Source organism: Phasianus colchicus, chromosome 20 (assembly GCF_987193195.1).
Source record: "Phasianus colchicus chromosome 20, bPhaCol1.hap1.1, whole genome shotgun sequence".
In the NCBI taxonomy this organism is placed as follows: Eukaryota; Metazoa; Chordata; class Aves; order Galliformes; family Phasianidae; genus Phasianus; species Phasianus colchicus.
Genome location: NC_143455.1, coordinates 4,554,676 through 4,573,774, shown reverse-complemented (window position 1 = coordinate 4,573,774; position 19,099 = coordinate 4,554,676). Strand labels below are relative to the sequence as shown.

The 19,099-nt window shown below is 48.1% G+C and overlaps 3 protein-coding genes across 10 annotated transcripts; 1 reads left to right on the top strand and 2 right to left on the bottom strand.

The window, feature by feature from the left end:
• Positions 1 to 63: 63 nt before the first annotated feature.
• JMJD6 (jumonji domain containing 6, arginine demethylase and lysine hydroxylase) lies at positions 64 to 12,555 on the bottom strand. Of its 2 annotated transcripts, XM_090121923.1 has the most exons (8): positions 12,330 to 12,553; positions 11,077 to 11,465; positions 8,537 to 8,823; positions 7,100 to 7,235; positions 6,843 to 6,981; positions 6,246 to 6,373; positions 2,915 to 4,796; positions 1,098 to 2,806 (listed from the first exon to the last, which is right to left on the bottom strand). In XM_090121923.1, the coding sequence occupies exons 1-7, from the start codon at positions 12,456 to 12,458 to the stop codon at positions 4,760 to 4,762; spliced, it is 1,245 nt and encodes a 414-aa protein (XP_089978049.1). In that variant the 5' UTR covers positions 12,459 to 12,553; the 3' UTR covers positions 1,098 to 2,806; positions 2,915 to 4,759. The 2 variants fall into 2 exon arrangements, with proteins under 2 accessions (XP_031454983.1, XP_089978049.1); XM_031599123.2 differs by lacking the exons at positions 1,098 to 2,806; positions 2,915 to 4,796 and adding an exon at positions 64 to 1,059 and having other exon boundaries at positions 12,330 to 12,555.
• Positions 12,556 to 12,666: 111 nt separating this feature from the next.
• On the top strand, positions 12,667 to 14,583 carry METTL23 (methyltransferase 23, arginine). The gene is made up of 5 exons (XM_031599129.2): positions 12,667 to 12,945; positions 13,019 to 13,123; positions 13,447 to 13,684; positions 14,008 to 14,092; positions 14,415 to 14,583. The coding sequence occupies exons 1-5, from the start codon at positions 12,850 to 12,852 to the stop codon at positions 14,581 to 14,583; spliced, it is 693 nt and encodes a 230-aa protein (XP_031454989.1). The 5' UTR covers positions 12,667 to 12,849.
• SRSF2 (serine and arginine rich splicing factor 2) lies at positions 14,262 to 19,040 on the bottom strand. 7 transcript variants are annotated; one of them, XR_016459084.1, is made up of 5 exons: positions 18,315 to 19,040; positions 17,701 to 18,011; positions 17,263 to 17,366; positions 16,500 to 16,611; positions 14,262 to 15,999 (listed from the first exon to the last, which is right to left on the bottom strand). XR_016459084.1 is itself a non-coding variant. In XM_090121924.1 (4 exons), exons 2-3 carry the CDS (start codon positions 18,674 to 18,676, stop codon positions 17,708 to 17,710), a joined length of 666 nt encoding a protein of 221 aa, XP_089978050.1. In that variant the 5' UTR covers positions 18,677 to 18,709; positions 18,897 to 19,040; the 3' UTR covers positions 14,262 to 16,611; positions 17,701 to 17,707. The 7 variants fall into 7 exon arrangements, 3 of the variants coding, with proteins under 3 accessions (XP_089978050.1, XP_031454992.1, XP_031454994.1); XR_016459082.1 differs by having other exon boundaries at positions 16,500 to 17,366; XR_016459083.1 differs by having other exon boundaries at positions 14,262 to 16,611.
• Between the last annotated feature and the right edge of the window lie 59 nt (positions 19,041 to 19,099).

The window sequence follows — 19,099 nt, the reverse complement described above, 5'->3', positions numbered from 1 at the left end:
GAAGATTTAAGCTGTGCCATAGGTAAAGGCAGCGCTGAGCTCTCCACGCTGCACACGGCGGGTGCAGACACGGGAAGCCCACTGAGCTTCCTCCGGGGAAAAGGCTTCGGGGAACTCTCTGGGAGCGGAATATTTGTATTGAGCGGCTGAAAACAAAAGAAAGACGGATTAAATCCCCAGGGGAGGAGGGGGGAGAGAAGGAAGTGGAGCCATCCGTGATCCTCACTGCCATTTATCGTTATCGCTAATCCTATCAAGCGGCTGTTTGTGTACAGATCGCTGTATTCTTAGTAACGATCGGTCACGGTGCTGATCTTCCCCTCTGTGTGTTTTGTGGGCTTTGAGCATCCGGGCAGCCCTGGAGCTCAGCGCTGCACAGCAGGCAGCTGCTCCTTCCCAAACACGTTCTTAAGCTCAAACTTCCACGCACGTTTGACTTGTCAGATGGAGGTGACACAAAAGCACGAGGCACGCCGTGCTCCCGTGCTAAGGAGCATCAGTAGGTCGAGAGCAGAGCAAGAAGCTCCGTGCAAAGGCGTTGCGGCAGGATGGGTGCCGGTGCCGGAACCATCACCGACCACGACATCCACTTTCTTTTACCATCGCCGCGTTTCCTACGGCCGTAGCCACGCAGGAACGCGGCGGTGGGGTTTTGCGTTAAGGCAGAGCCGGGACCGCGCTGCCCTCTGCCGGTTGGAGCCCCGCACGGCTGTGCCGGCACAAAGGCCGCTTTGACGCAGCACTCCGAGGGGGAGGAGAGGACAGGGGCAGCTGCAGAGCTCAGCCGACAAAGGAGGATTGAGGAGGGAGCGGCGATAACGGAACGGGCAGCATCGCCCATCCGCTGCGACGGGCTGAGCACGAGGGGCAGCTCCGCAGGAGGGCCGGGGAAGCGTTTCATCCTACAAAGTGTTTCTATCAGCTCTGCTTATTTACCTGCAGCCTTTGGTTTCAGCCAATCCCAGCGACCCAACGCCCTCATCCAGCACGCAGCTCCCAGGGCAGCCCCACGGCATCCCACCGTACTGCAAGGAAGAGGTGTGGATCTTCGGAAGGTGACTAAAAATAGTTCAAAAAGGGACTAAGAAACAAGAGAATGCAAAATAATTGATTTTATTTCAAATAAAAAGCAAAACCACAATCATCCAAACGAGACAGTTAAGAGTATCCCAGCTCTGCTGGACGGGGCCATAAAAGCAGCTGATGGCAGTGGCAAGGCTGGGGGCTCAGGCAGACTGCTGAATGGATCAGTTTGCTTCTTCCTTCCTTCCTTTGCAAGAGGAATGCCAAAACCTTCCTATTGCAACGTTTATTTCTATTAGATTAGCACACACATGCATCTCAGCTGATTCAGTCAGCAGTCTCGCTTTCCACCCCACAATGGCTGGGGATTGGAGGAGGAAAAGGCTCTGGGTTTATTATGAAAGAAGTTGTTGTCTTCCTTCCAAGCACGTAACTGAGAAGACAACGCAGAGCCAGCCCACCCAAGCTGCAAAGGGGAGGGAGGTTTGTGTGCCAGCACCTCCTCAGCATCACCTGTCCCCAAGCACTGTGCAGCAGTAGGTGCTGAGCTGTGTGCGCCACAGTTCCGAAGGGGCATTAATTTACTCCTGAACCCCCAGAGCAGACAAGCCTGCATCGGGGAGCAGAGCTCACAGCTCCCTTCCCTTTGGCAGGGCAGGCACAACACCAAGAAGCCCGGCCCAAACCAGCACACAGCTGCCAGCAGCCCCAATGGATCAGGCTGAGCACGGGGCTGAGCAGAGCTGCTGTGGGGCTCAGGGAAACGAGGGGCTGGCTGGGTCTGCTACATCCATGGCTCTACAGTAGGCAGAAGCAGTGGGGTTAGGAGGAACATCAATGCTGCAAGGAGCACAAGTGTGGAGAAGCAAGAGCACACACGTGCTCCCCAGCCAGCCTCCCACACGCACGGATCCAGGCACAAGGAGCAGCTTTTAAGTTATGCTCTGGCATGGAAGGGGCCTGGAGAACATCCCCTTCTTCCTGTAAGGCCAACGCCCTGATCAGAGTTAACTTACCCACTTCATTTATTATTATTTTTAAATCCTGATCTAGCAAAATAGCAGAACCTCCTGCTTAGAGCAAGCGACAAAATGCCAAACGTTAAATTCTGGCCAGACAAAAAGCCTCATTCTGCCTCAATTTATGCACCACGCAGCAATTCTGGAAGGACTACCAGAGAAAACCAGGTGGCCAAAAGTGCTGCACAACATCCCAAATGTTTTCTGTTAGGAAGAGCTAACACCTGGTTAGGAAGCCTCAGTTTGCTCAGTATTGCTGGAAAACTCATAGGAGAAGGAAGTCAGAGCATCTTATACAGTAATCACGTTTCAGCCTCACAACACCCCTGTGAGGTAGGTATCGCCCCTTCTTAACAAAGACAGAAGCTCACCAACTCAGTTGAGGCAAGAGCCTGTAAGAGGAAGAACCAGAGATCCCAGCAGTCCCAGTTCCCAGGCAGCCAATGCACACACAGCTTTGCTTCCCATCACGCAGAGCTGGCGGTGTTGGTGGTTCATTCCAAACACTGCCTTTCTGTAAGGGACCTTCAATGAACACAGCCCTTAAGCAGAAACTGCTTCATTTCACCCCATGAAGAGTTCATAGGCACGAAGGAATAGAATGCTCTGCACTTTGGATCTTCCCTGCTGTGCTTCTGGTGGAGCAGCGCTTGGCCTATCCTGCACGTGTAAGACTTTAAGATGGCAAAGCTGATCTTTGCATGCCAAACACAACAGCAAGCCAGAGCGTGCAGCACCTTCCATACAAAGCAACTGTGCAGCACCTTCCATACAAAGCAACTGTGCAGCACCTTCCATACAAAGCAACTGTGCAGCACCTTTCATACAAAGCAACTGTGCAGCACCTTCCATACAAAGCAACTGTGCAGCACCGAGGAGGGCAGGCAGCCTCCTCAAACACAGCACACTCCATTCTTCCAAAGGCAGCAGCTGCAGCCTGCTCTCTCTGAGGACTACATGGGTTGTGCAGACTCCTGGCTGTTCAACTGAGCTTGAAATAAAAGGCAACCCTGGGCAGAAACGCTACTAGTTTGGGAAGTTTGCTTCAAAGTGAAGTAATCTGGAATAATCTGCAGTGCCCTACAGAGCACACATATCCATGTGCACTTATGTCTGTTACTAGAAGAAATTCAGGGGTCTGGACAGCTAAGGAGAACACCAACAAACCTTCTCTCCCTCCTCACCAACACACTGCTCCTACATTAACTGACTGGTACTGGAATTTCAGAAGCTGAGTTCCTGCCAAATGTAGTTCAGGTTCCCTTACACAACAAGACCCAGCCCAATCTCCAAGAAGGGAGAGAGTGTTTAAACAGGAAAGTGACAGGGTTAAAATAAATAAAATCCAACATTCCGGCTACCATCAAACCCAGCAGATACAACAGTTAAGGCTGCCAATCTGCTTTTTAGTTCAGCTACCAGTTCTGGGCATCAATGCAGGATTAGTACATGCACATCACTTGTGCTTTCAACCTCCCTCTCTCAAAGAATGGCTGATGTGAGATGTAACACCACCTCCTGGGCCTCAGGAGAGCACTCAAGGAAGCATCCCAACACAGCCAGCTCCTGGCTGCACTGTGCAGGTAGAAAAGAAGGATCTCTTCCTCACAGCACGCCTCCAGCAAGACTCTTTGCTGACACTACCAGCACAAGCCCCTGTGAAAGGAACAGCAGATCCAACAAATCCCTTGGGGATGAGAGCTTACCTGCCATGATACAAACGCACCTACACAGACTTAAAACATCACATTTCATTTGTATAAAGCATCAAACAACAATATGCCCCCCTCCCAGTCCTTTAAAATTGGCACTGTACGTTCTATACATTTCTGAAGCCATAGCCTCAAAGGAAAGCCATTTACACACACGAACCACACCGGCCCAAACAAGTCCACGGCCCCAAAACTGCTCAGTATTTAAAGCCCAGCAACTGTTGTTGCTACGTAAGAGTCAGATTTGTCAGTTGTTGCCCAGTGCTGAACATCACACCTACACCTAAAGGAGTGTCATTACTGGCAAATGCTGACTTTTCCCCCCATGTTTTTTGCTGTGCAAGAAACTCCAGGATTCTCTGGCTCCATCGAGATTCCTATGGCAAGGTGCTAGTGCATCTCTGTCACTGCACAGAGCAAAGGTAAATGGATCGTGGCTGGTAATAGGATGCACTTCAAACTTGTACGTGTAGATTAAGAGCACAAAAGATGCTTCAGGTGGGAAGTCAACTCCACTGAAGTGGCTTCAGTGCTTGGAGCATCCATCCCACCTCCGCCGCCATCCCGCTGGGCCAAAGGGCTGGTGTTCCTTTCCTCAAGTGTACAGGACAACATGTAAACATAAGACAGTATCAAAGCAAGGCAGGTTTCTAGGTTTACCTGCTGGTTTTAAAAAGTTCTTTAAAAACTGACCGTTGTCTTCCTCGCCAGTTACACAACCCATTAAATACTTGGCATGTCCATACCCACAGATGGGTTTTTAGTGCACTCACTCGGGGCGCAGAGGGGACAAAGCATTGCACGAGAATGTAGTCGGGGCATTCCCCTTTCAGTTAGTAAGGAGCCAACCTTCAACAGCACAGAATGAAGACTGATGTTTGGATTGAAGAAAAGTGACCAAAAAGGATTGTGAGGAGCAGGAGCAGAAGGGGGGGTAGGACAGAGCTGGCTGGCTGCTAACGGAGCTCCGATGGGCAGCTGCCTCTGGGTGGGTGCTGTTATCTCTCAGGGGTAACTGCGGCCTCCACAAGATTCCCTAATCCTGTCAAAAAAAGAAGTACAACTGCCCATTATCAGCTGTAGCATTTCCCCTCACACTGGGACACAAAGCACAGAGTGCAGGCTGAGTGTATGCTCGCACTTCCCACAGGTAAGATTTTATGTTTAAAAGTGTTTCTATCTACTAAACCATCACAGTGCTGGAGCCAAAATCCCACTCATCCTCACAGAGAGGAGCAGCCAGCACACAGGAAGGAGAGCAGTGCATCAGACAGAGCTGGCTCTAGGTAAGGTGCTACTTTTTGCAAATTAGAAGTGCAAAGAAGTGAAAAAAGCACAGGACTTTCAGCTGTGCACACAGGGGCTGCGTTGTTTTTTTTTTTTTTTACACTTTTTAACAGGGTCTGCATTATGGTTTGTTGTATCCTGCTGCTCATTGCCTGCCTGACAACACAGCTGGCTGCTGAAAGGGTATTTGACAGCACCTCAACCAACTGCCAACAGGAGAGCAGTGTATCACAGCAGCTGAATGGCAGCAGGTACAGCAGCAAGCAGCTCTTCAGGCAGCATCCTAAGGAGCTCAGACATAACACTGAATATAGAATAGATATCTGGACTTCCTCAGGTGAATGACTTGCACACCTTCCTCAGCAGATCACACATTATGTCACCACACCCAACCTGGAGCATCCAACAGCTCAGCAAAGGAACTACGCAGCAGATACAGCAGTGTTGGTTTACCAAACCATGAGGAATTGGCCTAAAAAATGTGGCAGACCTCTTCTGTGTGAGAAAAAAATCTTAATTTAGCAAAAAAAACCTGTTTGTTCACCCCTGCAGCATCAGCTCCCAGTGATTCTGTTTATAACTTAGCAACTCCACAGAACTCCCATATTAATTTTATCCCAAACAACAAATGTTCTTGGTTCTGCAGAGTTAATACTTTCTCCATCTAACCTGACCAATGAGAAGTTTGTATTACTATTTTTTTAAATAAGTAAACACAGACATCTTGTATTTTGGCTGAATGTTGGCTTTAACAGATAAAGCAGTGGGCCAGACTGAAGTAATCCAGACAATAAGAGAAAACATAGAACTGCTTGAAGGTTTTGTTTGGACAAGGCATCCAAATCTGAGCCTGGCCTGATCGCTCCTCATCTCAAACTGTTCACTTTTCCTGTGTGCTCTCTAAAGAGCACAACTTTCTACCTCCCCCATTAAAAATATATATAAATATATTTTCTATTAAAAATAGAAGTGGGACAGTAATAAAACTATTTAATAAAGTACTTTTTTAAAAAAAATTATGAATCTTTTATGAATTTATGAACTTATGAATCAGTTTAGAGTAATTAAAAGCACTGGCCGACTGCTTCACGTTCTGTATGGAGCAATGCTCTCCATCCCTCTATCCTGAGGATCTGCCCTATCTCAGCTCTGCCTTGTATTGTCCTCTCCTTGTTCTACCAAACAGCAGTTGCCATCAGGTCACCTGGAGGAGCTGCGCTCTTTGCTCACGCAGTCATCCTGGGAAGTTGTATCACCGTTCCCCATCATGCTGCACGTCCTCCTCTTCTTCCTCCGATGCATCATCCCCTCTGTCTCGGAGCCAGAGTCACACTGAAGCATGGAGAGATGAAACCAGAGTTTAGAGAAACCCAGAAACCTCATGAGTTCAGCACAAGAGGTACCTCGGCAATTCTGGATAATCACAGTTCAAAGACCAGCTCAAATTAAAGACGTGAAATCCATTTTAAATTAAGTGATTAAAACCCACAAAGAGGCATGTTTTAAGATTGGTCACAGACTATGGTATGTTTGTGGTGGGACAACTGATGCATTCATTTCGGCTCCTAAAACGATTCAGGTTTGGGGTTTTTTTTTGTAAGGGCAGGCAGCACTTTCTGAAGCACTGACACCACATCAGGCACTTAGAGAAGTCCCATGCTGTGACTGTCCCTACTCTGACCTCGTTTCTCCTCCCCATTTGAAAACCATCCAACTTGCCACCATTATAAACAACCATGGCTTGGTAAAATGAGTGACAGGTTTATATTTTAGATAAAAATAGACCCCAAAAATATGTTACCTCTGAATCAGAGTCGGAGGAGCTGGAGCTCGAGGAGCTGGAAGAATCACTAGAGCTATCGGAAGCAATACCAGTAGATTCCTGTAGGTCAACCGAATCAGCCAGTGCTGCCAAGTCAGGATGCTCCTGCTTTAAGATCCTAAACACAGTTCAAATTTCAGCATTAGTCTTTCAACAGTAACACTATACATAATCAGATGGTTTTGTTTCATTGTTTTCTAGAGGTAACATGAAAAGAAGGTTATTAAAACTCTCACCTGTACCACTTTCGTGATAATTTGGGTCTCCCTCTCACTGTCTTGTGCCACACCACAGGGAAGTTGGTACAGCTGGCAAAGTTCTGTGTGATGGCAATCGTTGTGTCCAGGTTGAGAACTACGTGCCACCAACCACCTGCAAACACAGCACCGTGAACACAGCTGCACATCCAACAACTGCCATGCATCTTTATCCCATAGCAGAGGCAGAAACCAGACCTTGCCTGCCGAACCCAGGTGAGCCTCCCACCAGATCTTCTTTCCTCAGCCTTATTTCAGAATTCATTCCACTCCTCTGCAGGTTCTCATTACAGAAGGCTGCACAATGCTCTGACCAAATTATCTACCTCACAAGCAGTGATTGAAGATCTGAGCTGACAGCAACACGCTGCCTACTGACAGCCTATCTAATAGCACGAGCCATTGTAACCCAGGCTGCACAGAGACCCTCTCTGTCAAGCTGGAGCACACTTTCCACGCTGAATTAGCAAGGTTCTTGTGATTACAGACCAGCCTTTCATTTAAAAATAGATGCAAATTGTTTCCCTGCACAGGCTAAGAATAGACAGCGATGTTCTTCTCACCCACTTACAACCTCCAAAAAAGAATAAGGAAACAGTTTAATTGAAATCAACAGCTACAAAATCCTAACGGGGGACTGAGGAGTCACTACTAAGTGCCAAGGCAATCACAAGGTACTCCTCTGACCTGAAATCAGCTGTGCAACACAGACAGGCAATGTGGATGGAAGCTACATGCTGTGATGCAAGATTCAGAGGTCAGACTGCAGGCACTGAACTCACCCACGCTATCCTACCCAACTGGCCACCTCAACTCCCAGTTACAGCAGGCACACATTGCACAACCATTTTCTGATAGAAGGATGTCATTCTCATCTTTCTTTAGCTTTTGATTTTGAGATTAAGCATAACCACAAAAAAGTGGGTGGAATGCATCAGTGACTTTAAGTAGTTCTCTTCCTCCAGCCAAGAAAAATCCATGTGCAGTCAGACTACCTAAGCTACAAAATCCAGTGGTGAACATGCTGTGGTGTGTATAAACTCCAATATTTTTGGGTCTGAGAGTTACTAATACTCAAATAGCTTTATTTATTTATTTTTACATCTTAATGTTTTCCTATTAATTTAATATAGCGGAGGATCACAGTCCTATGACTGTGCAATGCAAGTCTGACTTGTTTTGCCATCCATATCACATGCAATCCTACACTACAGGCCATTTGTATGTCAGAGCAGTCAGAAATAACTGAGCAGTGCAAAGAAAGCCTCACAATACACAGCCCTTCTAAAACAGCTCAGAGTAGTCTCCTTTGTAAGAAATGAGCTGCAAGAAATCTGAAACATTCTTTCTTTCTCAGACATGTTAAAAACCCACTTCTCTCTGCCACATCTGCTTTCAGGAGCCATTTCTACATACCTGGTACAAAAACAGTCTCTCCTGGCTTCTGCAAGATTTCCAGGGGTTTGAATTCAGGAGGCCAGGTGGGAAGCTGTGTTCTCGGGTATATGACATTGAACCACGTGATGGCCTCATCCTGCTGGTTACCTCCCTCCTCCCGTGTCACTTTGATCAGCTCTCTGGGAGTGCTGGTGGGGAAGAGGCACCAACGCTTGTGTCCCTGCACCAAGGCGTTCCACGCGCTGGTTCCCAAGGGGTCGATGTGAATTCCTGTTCCAGAACGAGGTGGGCCCATCACAAACCACCTGCATGGCAGGAAAAACAAACAAACAACCCTTCAGTCACACAGCAAGCAAGTAGCTGCTTTCTCTTTTCTTCACACACAGATTGATAGTTAGAGCTGTTAATTTGGCATATGGTTAGAAACTAAGCGAGTCACCTTGATTCCTTTCTCCATTGATCTTCAAATGATGTGATGTGGGTTCAACCTAAAAACCAACATGAACTGTGACAGGAAGGACTGTGAGCCAAGACAGTGAAGATAGCTTTTAAAAATGAAACACAGCTATGAAACAGAAACAGTTCTTTTCATGTATATACTGACCTCAAGGTAGAAGCACTCCCATATTTGCAGCAATGTTTATGAATGTGATGAAGGCACAATGCTCTGCACCAGGGCTCTTACCATGCAAGAGGATTCTCCTAATCTTCTCCATTTCTAAAACTTGCTACTCATAAATGGAACCCAGAAGCACAGAACAATGAGGAACTAACAAAAGGCAATACAAGTAAGGAACGGAGTGAAGTTATGCAACCCTGGCTTGCTTCTATGCCTTCTGTTCATTTACAACAGGCTTTTTACTCCAATATTTAACTAGATGGGGATTGTTCTCTGTTCAAGATTTGGTGAGTATACTCTCATTCCCAATTTCTAAAGCTTACTTCTTCTGATGGAGAAGTTCAGCTGTCACAGATGTTTAAACACAACAGCACAAGAGCACTATTACACCAGATAAAACAGACTGAATCAGGAGGCTTACTGCCAAAAAGCAAAAGGAAAAGACAATGTCTGTTTAGATGGAAGAAACTAAAGCAGCATGAATGTGAGCCTTCTTCCATCCAGACCCCCCTGTGGCTGACAGGCACGTGGTACCAATGAGAGGAGCTCCAGGGGTCAGAGAGTATCTCAAGTCACAAAACTCTCCATCTCCCCTTTCCAACGCAGGTGTGAATTAAGCTGGTTTCCAATCACTGCATGCTAGCAGCAATGACTGGATTTGTGAATGGCTTCCTACTTTGTGAAGCAGCCATGAATAAGACGACATGCACATCTTCCTCTTCTGAAGAGAAAGCACAGCTCCTGGTTGAATTTTCACTGAGCTACTGAACTGCTGAATACTCTCCATCCACGTTTGCATAGAGATGAGAACTCCAGGAGGTGAGGGCTGTAGCTGTGCCCTTTCACACCACTCAGAAAAACGAGAACAGCCTCAAACAAACCCACTTCTTCCAGAACAAAGTGCAACAACGCTATGATCACAAGCAAGGAGTTCAGCTCATGTCTGTGGGCGTGGAGGGTACAAGGGAGAGAAGTATCAGTGTGAGTCACAGCTAGATTATCTAGATTACTTGTAACTTTGATGAAGTTCTGTCAGTGTACCTCAGTTACTGCTGGAGACTCACAGGGACTACACGCACTGTGCTTTCACATTTGATCACAGCACTGCATGTTCTTAGAAGTCAATGATAAAAAGTTTCTGCTACAACTTTGTAAAAAAAAAAAAAAAGCCTGAAAAACACAACTGAGCTCTTATTTGTTAGTACTTCATTCAATATTTGTCTTATTTCATTAAAAAAAACAACCCACAACAGAACCTCATGTCACTCAGAGGGCAAGTCATTCTCTAGCAATTATCATGTGGCTGTAAAGACTTTAATTACATCTTATTCTCATAGCACTAGAAAGCATTGTATTAATGCAAATAGAAATTACTTTGTACCTAGGAGCCAATATATAAGGTTGGTGCATTTCATTTCAGTAATCAAATGCAATTTCCATTGACTTCTAATCAGATAGGAAAAAAAAAGTTTGAAGATCACATAGATGCAAAAATATTATGCAGTATCATCATCATCTGAAGGGGAGCTAAGCAGTTGCCTCCACTATTCATAGTAGTCTAGTTTAAGATCTTTACCTTACAAGGACTGACCTGTAATTAAATGAAACCCTGTACTGTATGTAGCCAGAAAAAATCAAGAGCAAATCTTGAGGTATTTTGAATCTGAAGGCCGGAAGGCACAGCAAGAAATTCATCTTTGTAACTTTCAAGCACTTGGCACTTATTTAAAATGGAAGAAAAATTAAGAAACTGGTAAATAGATCGGTGACAGAATGAGAAATCCTGATTCACAATCTGTTCTTCCCTTCTTGTGCATTAAAGGCTTATAAGCACTTCAGAACAGCAAACACAAAGCTGCCACTTCGCTTTATACAAAGCAATTTTCTTTCAGAATAACCAGAGGCATGGGAAGTAACCTCAGCTGCCATTCTACCATACCTGTAAGGTGGCCTTCGTTTCTCCCCCGCATACTGAAACAGATCATCAGTGAAGAACTTGGGTACTTTGTAGTCCTCCAGGAGTTTCCTGCGCTTGGGATGCTCTCCATAACTGCTGTCAAATATGTACAGCGGGCTGTCATCACGCGTGGTTTCCATGTACTCAATGTAGTACTTCATCTTCATCTTCACAGAGTAACCATCATTGTCCTCCCCGCATTTGAACTTCTGGTTCCTGTATTTGCGTTTCAGCCTCTCCAGAGTCCACTTCTCCTGTGCAGACCAGCCCACCTGGGCGTTCAGCAGGACCACGGGCTTGTAGGGCTTTTCGTAACGCTCCACAAACTCCTCCACAGTGAGCTGGAGAGCATCTGCCCGCTCCACGTTATCCTGCGAAACCAAGGGAGGGGAACACAGCAGCTATTAGGACAAACAGCCCAGAGCCGTGCTCTAAACCAGCACAGAGTCACTCCACGCTCAGGCTTTGCTCCATACACCATGAGGCTATCAGACTGCCTGCGTGTTATTTTAAGCTCCTTGAGGGTGCAGCCCGAATTCTGGCTCTCAGCAGTCACACCGCCCGGCTCGGGCTGCGTTTGGCACCATCCCCAGCATGGCGAGGACATCCCTGTCCACCCAGCTGCCACACTGCCTCTGCTCTGCACAGAACACAGAATCACAGAACGGCCAGGGTTGGAAGGGACCTCAAGGATCACGAATCTCCAACCCCCCTGCCACATGCAGGGCCAGCAACTCCTCATTTAATGCCAGCCCAGGCTGCCCAGGGCCCCATCCAACCTGGCCTTGAACACCTCCAGGGATGGACGGGGCATCCACAGCCTCTCTGGGCAGCTGTTCCAGCACCTCACCACTCCCATAGCAAACAACTTCCCCCTGACATCCCAACCTAAATCTCCCCTTCCTCAACTTCAAACCGTTTCCCCTCATCCTGCAGTTATCTACCCTTTCAAAGAGTTGATTACCCTCCCGTTTCAGGCTCCCTTCAGGTATTAAAATGCTGCACGGAGCTCACCTCCCCCACACCCCTCCATCCCCTCGGCCTCACCCCGCTCCCCTCAGCTCTCCCGTTCTCCTCAGCCCCCCCCCAACCCCCCAATTTCCCCCAACCCCCCCGTTCCCCTCAGCCCCTCCCTCCCCTCACACGTCCCCCGTTCCCCACGGCCCCTCTCACAACCCCAACCCAAATCTCAGGACCCCCGCTGCCCCTCAGAGCCCCGCCGCCCCCCGCCGCACCTTGCACGCAGCGGGGCTGAGCGGGAAGGTCTCGCAGTAGTTGTGCCGGGTCCAATCCAACGAGTCCTTCAGCTCGGGCCGGGCGCTGCGCTTCGCCTCGCGGATCCGTTTCTTGCTCTTGTGATTCATGGCGGCGTTAAGGACCCGCCGCTCCCGCCCCACGTCCCGCTCCCCGGCCCCGCCGCACCTTCGAGAAATTTCACCCCCTTGCCGCCGCCACCGCCGAAGCCCCGCCCCCGCCGCGCTCCCATTGGCACTCCGCCCGGCCGCCTTCCGCCGCGCTGCGCCCGCCCCCCGGCGCTGATTGGACGGAGCGGGGAAGCGGCGCGACCGCCATGTTGGGAAGGGCGGCGCGGCGGATTGCGGAGACCCGGCGCGGACACGGCGTGAGGCACCGAGAGGTTCCCGGAGGGCCCCGCGGCGCTCCGCGTGACGTCACCCCGAGAGAAAGCTCCGATTGGCCGTCGGGGTCTGGCGCCACACGTCGCCGCCTGTGATTGGTCGCCTGCGAGGCGCGGGCATGGGGGAGCCGCGGCGCGCCGTGCGGCGGTACCGCTTCGTGGGGGACGCGGCGGGAGGAGAGGAGCGCGCGGTGCTGGCGCTGCGCGTCCCCGAGGTACGGCCCGGGGGCGGGAGGGTGCAGAGAGGGTCTGGGCACGGAGTCACAGCGACACAGCCCTGTGTTTCAGGTGCTGGACCCGCAGTATGGCATGTACGCGTGGCCCTGCGCCGTGGTGCTGGCTCAGTACGTGTGGTTTCACAGGAGGACACTGCCCGGCCGCAGGGTGCTGGAGGTAACTGCTCGCTAATCGCTGTCACAGCCCGGTCATCGGTTCTGTATCATATCTCAGCCCTTCTCACTCCAGCACAGCTTGGGCAGAGGTGGCAGGGAACTGCAGGCTCACACAAACACACATAAAAACACGTTCTGCACTTCGTGCACCACTTCTGCTTCAGGGTCCCCTCATAGCAGCAGCCCTGCTTCACTCAGTTCAGACATCTGCACATCTCATCCCCCCTTCCCTGCAGAACTACTTCCCGACCCTCAGCTCTCAGGCTGCAGTGCCCACACAACATCCCCACCCTCTGCATCCACAGCTCCCTTCTGTCCTTTCAGATCGGCGCAGGTGTCAGCCTACCCGGAATAGTGGCTGCCAAGTGCGGTGCTCAGGTGACACTGTCAGATAGCGAGGAGCTGCCTCAGTGCCTGGAAATCTCCCAGCAGAGCTGCCTGATGAACCACCTACCCCATGTACCTGTTGTAGGCATCACCTGGGGTCGCATATCTCCAGAGCTTCTCTCTCTTGCTCCCGTAGACATAATTTTAGGATCCGATGTCTTTTTTGACCCAAAAGGTACGTTCAATCTTTCAGGTACCTCTGATTGGAGACAAACTGCAAAGACTCAATTTATTAAACTTTCTTATAGTGATAGTTCCCCTGAGCTTGTTATTTTTGCAGTAATTCCAGTATTTAGCTATCGTACAAATACTACTGGAGGGTAAGTGAATAGAAGTGGAGCCATTAGCTAACTGCTTAAGGCCATGCTATCAAGCCTCTCCCACAGCTGCAGTAAGTCTCACATTAATTTTCAACTACCATTTCATAGAAGCAGGCATATTTCAAAGTATTTAGAATCTAGAAACTAAGACTGCCCAAATCTCCCCTCCTCTATGCAGATTTTGAAGATATTTTAACTACTGTTTACTTCTTACTGGAAAAGAATCCACATGCTCAGTTCTGGACTACTTATCAAGTCCGAAGGTAAGTTTTTTTTTCCCCCCCCCCACACGAGACTCAGATATTAAGTTCTGTTTATTTACATTTAAGAATGTTAACTTCTCAGACACACAAGTGTACCGATTCCTAAAGCTACTCTCAAGATTGTGAATCAGGCTGATAGGAGCCAATAAATCCTAGGAACAAGGACAAGAACAGCTAACCACAGATTTATTGTTAACCAGAGAGCCATTACAAACTCAGTTTTGCAGAATATCATACATAAGTTTGCTGAGTCTCTGCTGAATCACTGCATAAGTTACAAACCTGGATTGCATTTTCACACACTGATATTTCTTCCCCTCAGTGCTGACTGGTCTATCGAAGCTCTGCTCTACAAATGGAAATTGAAGAGCATCCACATTCCATTACATTCGTTCAGTGCAGACAAAGAACACTTGGCCAGCTCTCCTCTACCCAGCAGACATACCATTGAAATGATGATCATCTCACTAGCAAGATCAGTTGGTACTTAAGTTTATTCCACTTGTTGGTTCCATTACAAGATTATATTCAACTTTAGCGTGGATCTGCAGGAAACAGTCTGATCTACAGCAAACCTCACGTGTACGTTTTGGAAAGCAGATCCTCATTAGCAGTACTTCTTAAAACATGCATTGTAAAAATAAATCTGTTTATTTGTGTAACTGGCTTTTGAGCAATTTGTTCTCCTTTCCAAAGACCAAGTTATGTTTCAGAGACTCATTTCCATTACATAAGCCACTACACAACATAGCTTAACAAACTGACCATCCAACAAGATCCAACTTAAACTCACAACTTCAGCTACGAAGAAAAGTTACCAAACTCTTTTAAAGATAAATGTATCCCTTAAGATTGGTTTCCTAGGACTGAAGCTTTTTCCCTTAAGATTCTTATACAAAATCCAGCCCCTTTAATTGAGTCTATGTGGACTGCTGCTAGACACACAGTCCTGGAACACAGAAACTCCTCAGTTTGTAGAAAAGCACTTTTAATCCCTGGTCAAGCCAGACTGCAAGTATTCAGATGTTTCCATTTCCATTTAACATACATGCATAACGTTAACAAGGCATTACAATAACCCTTGACATGTGATGATTGACATTACAATCCATTTGGTATAAAAAAAATAAATCAAGAAAAGAATGATCACTAAGATGAGCTACCATCAAGCAGCAGCCTGTTGAATCAAGACAAGCACACAGCAAATGCAATTAGTACTGCTCAGTGTGTATCCTCCATAACAACATCCAACAGACCCAGTTTGGTGTTTGGAGCCTGGTGTGCAATACTATCATACAGCATTTGGGTTAGTCACAATACCAGCAATTCTGCCCAGAGTAATTTCAAAGCAACCCCAGTGGATAAAATTAAGAAGCAGTAGAATGCATTCTGTTACTACATAGAAGTTAAACATTGACAGTATAATTGCAGAAATCTTTTCAAGCTAAAAATAAGCTGACTCAGACATTAAGTTGAGAAAAGTTAACACAGAAAAAATGTTTAATATTAACTACAGAGACAGTGGGTATAGTACAAGATGTCTTAAGCAAAAGATACACCAATCAGTACTTACAGAGGAATGAACCATTTCTTTCTTAACATTACATTTCTCAAATATAAGTTCATATATGCATGTTGGCAAGATTTACCATTCTGGAAAAAATAAGGTGTGTATACCATCAGCTAGATGTGCTCACTGTATGCTCCGTTATTTTTATGCAAGGCCCGGGTGATTGGAAGTGCAGTTGTCAGGCATTTTAATTAACTGGACAGCCATTTGTTTCTGCACGACAAGGCATCGTTACACAGGAGCAATCAGGAGAAAACAGGAAACAGCCAAGCACTCTGCACTGCAACACGCCACCTTAACAGCTAACCAGCATTACTCAACTGCTACACAACTGCGCCTAGTGCACAAAAATACATAAGAGAAGAGATTAGAATTGAGTCTGATAAAAACAATCCTTTCATATATCAACTGTCACCTGAAAAGATTTCTACCAATTTGAAGATACTATTTCAATTCAAAGTTAAAAAAAAAAAAGCATTTACAGTAAATTTCAAATTGAAGGGTTTTTTTCCTCAGAATTTTATTTAAGGAATAACAAAATTGAGAGTACTTTTCGACAGTTAGCTACTCAGCATAAAGAGCTGCACACTTCCTCAGTATGAAACTTGAGGCAGCGAGTTACCATTCGTTCAATTTCAAATGAAAGTCAGCACTATATAAACAGAAATGAAGTTTTACCTCAAATATCCAAGCCAATAATGAAATCGGTAGTCGTTCACTTCACTAAATTACAAGAAATTTGAATAACAGCAACAAAATGGCACATAAAATGTAAAATCTGCCACTTGAGGCGCAACTTAAACAAGTAAAAAGTTAGACAAAATGTTACAAAATAACCTTTTCGACAGCTGGTTGCTCATGCCAGGGGTCTCTCCAATGGACTGTAGACTCAAGCGATCCTTTCCCCCCAAAGGCGTCCTTTATGTGGATTCTCATTTATCTGATGCATCTAGATTTGAAGAAAGAAAAATTCAGCTAGGTTTCCATCTCGTCACTTCTCCGCTGTGTGGATGACTTCAGGTATACTTCTAGTTGTGTTTCAACTGGCTTTGCCTAATTTCTTAACAGCTCTGGGCATTACCATGGTGTTCCACCTCCCCCCGTGTGTTGTTTTAATTCAGAGGCCAAATGTAAGCTTCTGTGAAAGTATTTTGTTACAAAAAAAGACATCAGGCTGTCCATCAAACCACTTTTAACTTGAATTCAGCCTGTTTCGCAATCAATTATTGAAAGTTAAATGAAAGTTGTAAAACTATACTTCATGTTAAAGACTTAACTAAACTAATTAACGTTCAAACCAAAGTTGCTAGTTTTGCTACAATTATCTAACTGCAGAGCTAGCTTAGGCCCTTTCCTTTTAAAAAAGAGGACCAAACAGTTTGAATGGGTTAAAGACACACTATCCTTTCCCCACCCAGTGTTATCCTTAGGAGCCTCTTCAAGTTGACAACTTGAGGAAAAACTAGTTTCCGTCGTTTTTTCATTGCAAGGAATTTGCCACTTTGCTACAACAGTTACCTCCAGTCAGTACAACGGCCACTGAACCGATCTTCCATTCCATTATAAAAGGATAGTGTATCTTTAACATTTAAAGACAAACCTGCTCCAATACACGCCCACAGAAACTGGTCCCTGGAGGATCAGCCAAATCAGTTAAAATCTGCAATACTGGCCAATATTCTTTTAGCAAACAGGAGACCGCAGCTTTAAAGGGGAAAATGCAGATGTTGGATAAATACAGTAAGAAATAGTCATTTTCATCATAGGTTGCGTCTCATACAATATTTTATCAAAACCAAGCCATTAATCTCTCAACAAAACATGAAAATTTTCTGTGCAGAAAGCCCTTTGGTATTAATTTCCCTAAACCAATAACCAAAAAGCACTGCTCAAGAAAAAGAAAAACAACAAACAGCTAACAACGTGCCCCACTAGGATCCACTCGGTTCGAACTATTAATACTACCAACTACCCAACACCCCACTTAAGTGCTACAATAAAGTAACATGCAAGGTGTGCTGATCCCGAGGTACATTACCATTCTCCTAGGAGGACACAGCTCCTTCCTCTTCCGGAGACTTGGGAGGGCTCTTAGACCGGGATCTGGAGTTGGATTCCCTCTTTGAAGCTGGTGGAGGGCTCCTAGATCTGGACCGAGATCTCGACCTGGACCGAGATCTGGAGACAGACGAGGACTTTGACTTGGATCTCCTGGCTGATCTGGACTTGGAGGTGGAGCGGGAGCGGGAACGCGTGCGAGAGCGAGATTTGGAGCGGCTGTAACGAGATCGGCTGCGGGACCGAGAGCGGCTCCTGCTTCTCGATCGGCTGCGGCGGCGCCTCCTAGGGCTAAAACGAGAGGAGCGGGAGGAAAAAAACCGCGTTAGAAGGGAACGCAGGCGGCACAACGGTCCGCACCGCTACTACTCGGGGACAGGGCGGGAGGAACGGCCCCACGTGGGCGAGAAAATAAGCGTTCAGAGGGCGCCATTGTTCAGAGCGAGTGGCCGGGGGCTAAAGCTGCTGCGGGGCAGCCCCACGTGCTTCCGCGGCTCCCTCCCCACCCAGAAACTCCCTCGGAAAGGGAAAAAGAGCCAAGCGGCTGCGCCGGGCGAGCGGAGCCCGACTCTTTTCTTCTCTCCGGGCACTCACCTGCGGCTGCGGCGGCCGTAACCGCTGCTCCCGTAGCGGCGGGGCGGAGGGCCGCGGCGGCTGTGGTGCGAGTCCGGGGGGCGGCCGTAACGGGCCATCTGCACGCGGAGCTCGCGGCCATCCAGCACGGCCCCGTCCATCGCGTCCATCGCGTCCTCGGCGTCGCGTTTGTCGTGGAAACGGACGAAAGCGAAGCCGCGGCTCTCCTTGGTGTAGCGGTCCCGGGGGATGTAGACGTCGCCCACTCGGCCGTATTTCTCGAAAACCCTCCGGAGAGTGTCCGGGGACGTCCGGTAGGTCAGGTTGTCCACCTTGAGGGACGTCATGCCCTCCACGTCTGGCGGAGGGCGCCCGTAGCTCATGGCGGGCTGTAGCCCCCCGAGGGGCGGCGGCGGCTGAGGAGAAGAAACCCGAGGGAAGGGAGGAGAATTTGGAGGCGGCGCGGCCCGGAGCGGGAAGCGCCTCACACGGGAGGAGGAGCGCCGGAGCGGCGGCCGCGCAGAGTCCAGAAAGGAGGAGAGCTACAGGGCATAGGGAAAAGCCGCAGGGTCCTCGGCGGGGAGGGAAGGAGCAGGCACCCACCTTCGGGCTCTGAGAAAAGGACGAGGCCCAAGGCCGCAACGGAGACGCAGCGACCGGACCACCCGCCCTGCCCGCGGCCGCGAGAAAATGAGCGGGGCGCCGCCCGCGCGCGCCTACTTAACGCCACAAAATGGCCGCCGCTGCCCCGGAAGTGAAAGCGCCGCTGGCGCGCGCGGTGGGGCGCAAACCGGAAGCAACCGCGC

Bases quoted from the DNA above. Each gene is read 5' to 3' on its own strand.
- METTL23 (XM_031599129.2), top strand. From the start codon at position 12,850: ATGGGGGAGCCGCGGCGCGCCGTGCGGCGGTACCGCTTCGTGGGGGAC. The intron at 13,685-14,007 runs GTACGTTCAATC...TCCTCTATGCAG, and splicing joins TGTCTTTTTTGACCCAAAAG to ATTTTGAAGATATTTTAACT. The intron at 14,093-14,414 runs GTAAGTTTTTTT...TCTTCCCCTCAG, and splicing joins ACTACTTATCAAGTCCGAAG to TGCTGACTGGTCTATCGAAG.
- SRSF2 (XM_031599132.2), bottom strand. From the start codon at position 18,676: ATGAGCTACGGGCGCCCTCCGCCAGACGTGGAGGGCATGACGTCCCTC. The intron at 18,012-18,314 runs GTGAGTGCCCGG...CTCTCGTTTTAG, and splicing joins TACGGCCGCCGCAGCCGCAG to CCCTAGGAGGCGCCGCCGCA.
- JMJD6 (XM_031599123.2), bottom strand. From the start codon at position 12,458: ATGAATCACAAGAGCAAGAAACGGATCCGCGAGGCGAAGCGCAGCGCC. The intron at 6,982-7,099 runs GTGAGAGTTTTA...AACTGTGTTTAG, and splicing joins TTATCACGAAAGTGGTACAG to GATCTTAAAGCAGGAGCATC. The intron at 6,374-6,842 runs GTAACATATTTT...TCCATGCTTCAG, and splicing joins CCTCCGACTCTGATTCAGAG to TGTGACTCTGGCTCCGAGAC.